General features: G+C 42.8%; 1 protein-coding gene across 1 annotated transcript in view; it reads right to left on the bottom strand.

Annotated features, from left to right (window-relative positions):
* The window catches only part of LOC100947080 (non-histone chromosomal protein HMG-14-like), an 806-nt gene extending 679 nt beyond the window's left edge, over positions 1–127 (bottom strand). Inside the window, exon 1 of the mRNA XM_003799188.2 lies at positions 46–127. Coding sequence (XP_003799236.1) covers positions 46–127 — 82 coding nt within the window. The remainder of the gene's footprint in view (positions 1–45) is intronic.
* Between the last annotated feature and the right edge of the window lie 3,631 nt (positions 128–3,758).

Raw genomic sequence — 3,758 nt, 5'->3', positions numbered from 1 at the left:
GCCAAGCTGTCCCGCTTTACAAATGTTAAAACCTGGTCACCCTAGGTTTAGCTGACAACCGCGCTGACCTCCTCTTGGGCTTTTCCTTCCCAGCGCCTTCGGCAGAGCAGACCTTCCTCTTAGGCATCTCCATGGAGGGCAAGGCGCTTGCCGGGTGCCTGCAGGCCGCGGCGCGCCGAGGGCCTTCTTGAAGCTGCGCTGCCTGGCCGCCCGAGCTGCTGAGACCCGCGGCAGGGGCCGAGGGAGAACCGGATGGTTACTGAATATTTTCACGTAGTTGACCTTTTAACATTGTGAGAATTATGGGCTCCCTGATAGTCAAAAATCTGTGTAAGTTTTTGACTCCCACAAAACTTTACTAATAGTCTAGTGGCGACTGGAAGCCTTACCAATAATATAAACATTTGATTAACACATATTTTGTATGTCATATATATTTAAATGCTAGTTTTATAATAAAGCAAGTGGAAAAATATTAAAGTCATAAGAGAAAATATATTTGCTATTCATTAAGAGGAGGTACAGGTTGGTCTTTCTGTCTCAAAAGTGGCAGAGGAAAAAAATCCATGTGAAAATGCACCTGTGGAGTTCAAACTCATGTTGTTTAAGGGTCAACTGTAGGTTTTTTTTTTTTTTTGCAAGGGTACATTAAAATTTATTAAAGAATTTTTTTTTTTTCCTCTGCCGGCGCTGGGTTTGAACCCCGCCACCTCTGGCATATGGTGCCGGTGTCCTACTCCTTTGAGCCACAGGCACTGCCCAACTGTAGTTTTAATAGCAGGGTGCAGTGGCTCATGCCTGTAAACCTACCACTCTGGGAGGTGGAGGTGGGTGGATCACCTGAGCTCAGGATTTTGAGACCAGCTTGAGCAAGAGTGAGTGAGACACTGTCTCTAAAAAATAGCTAGGCACTGTGGCATGCAACTATAGTCCCAACTACTCTGGAGGCTGAGGCAAGAGGATCGCTTGAGCCCAAGAGTTTGAGGTTGCTGTGAGTTATGATACCATAGCACTCTACCCAGGGCGACAAAGTGAGACTGTCTCAAAAACAAAACAAAATAACTGCAGTTTTAAATTTCCCTCCAAGCATTAGACTGAAAATAATCTCTGTGACGGATAATTCACAACTTATGCTCTACTTTGGTTCTTTTTACCATTAGACTAGACATGTTAGAAAGAGGGGATGTGAATGATATCATAGCACTAAGTAATCTCACTCTGTCAATGCTATGGAAGAAAAGTTGATTTAGGGATCGAGTCTCTCACTTTGAGTCTAGTCACATAGCCAATTATAAATCTAATCAAATTCAGCTCCTATTCATCATTTTGTCCAAATATCAAGAAATTCTATTATGGGCGGTGCCTGTGGCTCAGTGAGTAGGGCGATGGCCCCATATACTGAGGGTGGTGGGTTGAACCCGGCCCAGGCCAAACTGCAACAAAAACATAGCCGGGCATTGTGGCGGGCGACTGTAGTCCCAGCTACTTGGGAGGCTGAGGCAAGAGTATCACCCAAACCCAAGAGCTGGAGGTTGCTGTGAGCTGTGATGCCATAGTACTCTACCAAGTGCGACATAATGACACTCTGTCTCAAAAAAAAAAAATACTATTACATGTCTTGTCTGTAAGCAAATATATCACTAAGTTTATTTCCTTCTTGATAGAATTAAATATAATCAAGGAAATGGAATAGTGGAATATTCTTGGGGATTCCATGGTGGACTCTAATAGCCCCTCTTCCTTTCCTAGAACAGCGGTTCTCAACCTGTGGGTCGTGACCCACATGAACTGTATTAAAGGGCTGCAGCATTAGGAAGTTTGAGAACCACTGTTCTAGAAGGTTACCATCTAAGATGATGTGTTAAGAGTTTTCCAGAGAAACAGAATAGTGTATGTGTCTTATGCATATACAAAATGGGAAATGGCTTACATGATTATGGAGGCTGAAAAGTTCCCATGATCTGCAGTTTGTGAGCCAGAGAACCAGGAAAGCCTGTGATGTAATTCAGTATAGTCTGGAGGCCTGAGAACTGGGGGTAGAAAGGAGTAGGGCTGGGACTGACAATGTTTAAGTACTGGTCCAAATCTGAAGGCCAGGAGCACCAATGTCCAAGGTAAGAAGATGGATGTCTTAGCAAAAAAAGAGATAGCAAATTTGCCCTTCTCTGCCTTTTTGTTCTATTTGAACCCTCAACAGATTGGATAATGCCCACTCACATTGGGTAAAGCCATGTGCCTTAATCAGTTCACAAATTCAAGTGCTAATCCCTTCTGGAAACACCTCACAGACACACTCAGAAATTTTTTCTAGCCATCTGGGTATCCTTTAGCCTAATCTAGTTGACATATAAAATTAGTAAGAGTCAGAGCATAGGCATGTGAATAAAAGCTTTAATAATGATTTTATCAAGGGTTTAGCTTTTCAGGCTGAATGTTCTATTTTAGAATAAAAAATGAGAAAGGCAGATAACTTTGGTTTGTGAATTTCCATTTCTCTTTTCCTGTTGTGGTAAAAATAACTTTAGCAAAATAAGTTAAGGATTATAATAGACATGTAACATAACACAGTTCATATTATAGAATCTTTTTTTTTTTGTGACAGTCTTACTATGTCCCCCTCGGTAGAGTGATATCACATCACAGCTCACAGCAAACTCTAATTCTTGGGCTTAAGCGATTTTCTTGCCTCAGCCTCCCAAGTAGCTGGGACCACAGGTGCCCACCACGAACGCCTGGCTATTTTGTTGTTGTTGTTGTTGCAGCTGTCGTCATTTAGCTGGCCCAGGTGGGGTTTGAACCCGCCACCCTTGGTGCATTTGGTCAGTGCCGTAACCACTGTGCTATGGGCGTTGAGCCCATATTATAAACTCTTGTTATCCAAAACATGTTTAGAGGTCTTCTTTTTTGAGACCAAGTCTCACTTTGTTGCCCTCTGTAGAGTGCTATAGCATGATAGCTTGTAACAACCTCAAACTCTTGGGCTTAAGTGATTCTCCAGCCTCTCCAGTAGCTGGGACTACAGGTGCCACAACACCTATTTTTAGAGATGAGGTCTTGCTCTGGCTTAGGCTGGTCTTGAACCTGTGAGCTCAAGCAATCCATCCGCCTTGGCCTCCCAGAGTGCTAGTATTATAGATGTGAACCATCATGCCCAGCCTAGAGGTGTATCTTCTTAGACATATTTGATAATGAGGGTAATGAAGTGATCCCCTCAAAGTCACATAACAACTTGATGACAGAGCTGAGACCAGAATCCCAAGATTCAGATTCCTGGGCCATCACTTTTTTTTTTTTTTTGAGACATAGTCTCATTTTGTCACCCTCGGTAGAGTGCCATAGTGTCACATAGCTCACAATAACTCAAACTCCTGAGCTCAAGTAATTCTCTTGCCTCAGCCTCCAGAGTATCTGGGACTACAGGTGCTTGCCACAATACCTGGCTGTTATTAGCTGACCTGATTCTCTTGCTCAGCCTGGTCTTAAACTCCTGAGCTCAAAGGATCCGCCTGCCTTGGCCTCCCAGAGTGTTAGGATTATAAGCGTGAGCTACCATGCCTGGCCTCCATCACTCTTTATGTAACAAAATAGTGATGTTCAAATACTTGATATGCTTATCATAAAAAAGAAAAGATTACTGGAATAAGAACACTGGCCAGGACAGAACAATCTAGTTGCATTTTATTTCTTATAAACCCATCTCTCTTCAGTTTCACTTATTTGAAAAAATGGTGGTCAGATTTCTATCTTAAGAAATGTTT

Source organism: Otolemur garnettii, unplaced genomic scaffold, assembly GCF_000181295.1.
Source record: "Otolemur garnettii isolate 467f Iridium unplaced genomic scaffold, OtoGar3 scaffold00147, whole genome shotgun sequence".
Taxonomy (NCBI): Eukaryota; Metazoa; Chordata; class Mammalia; order Primates; family Galagidae; genus Otolemur; species Otolemur garnettii.
The sequence above is the reverse complement of the archived record's forward strand: the minus strand, read 5'-3'. Positions and strand labels throughout refer to the sequence as shown.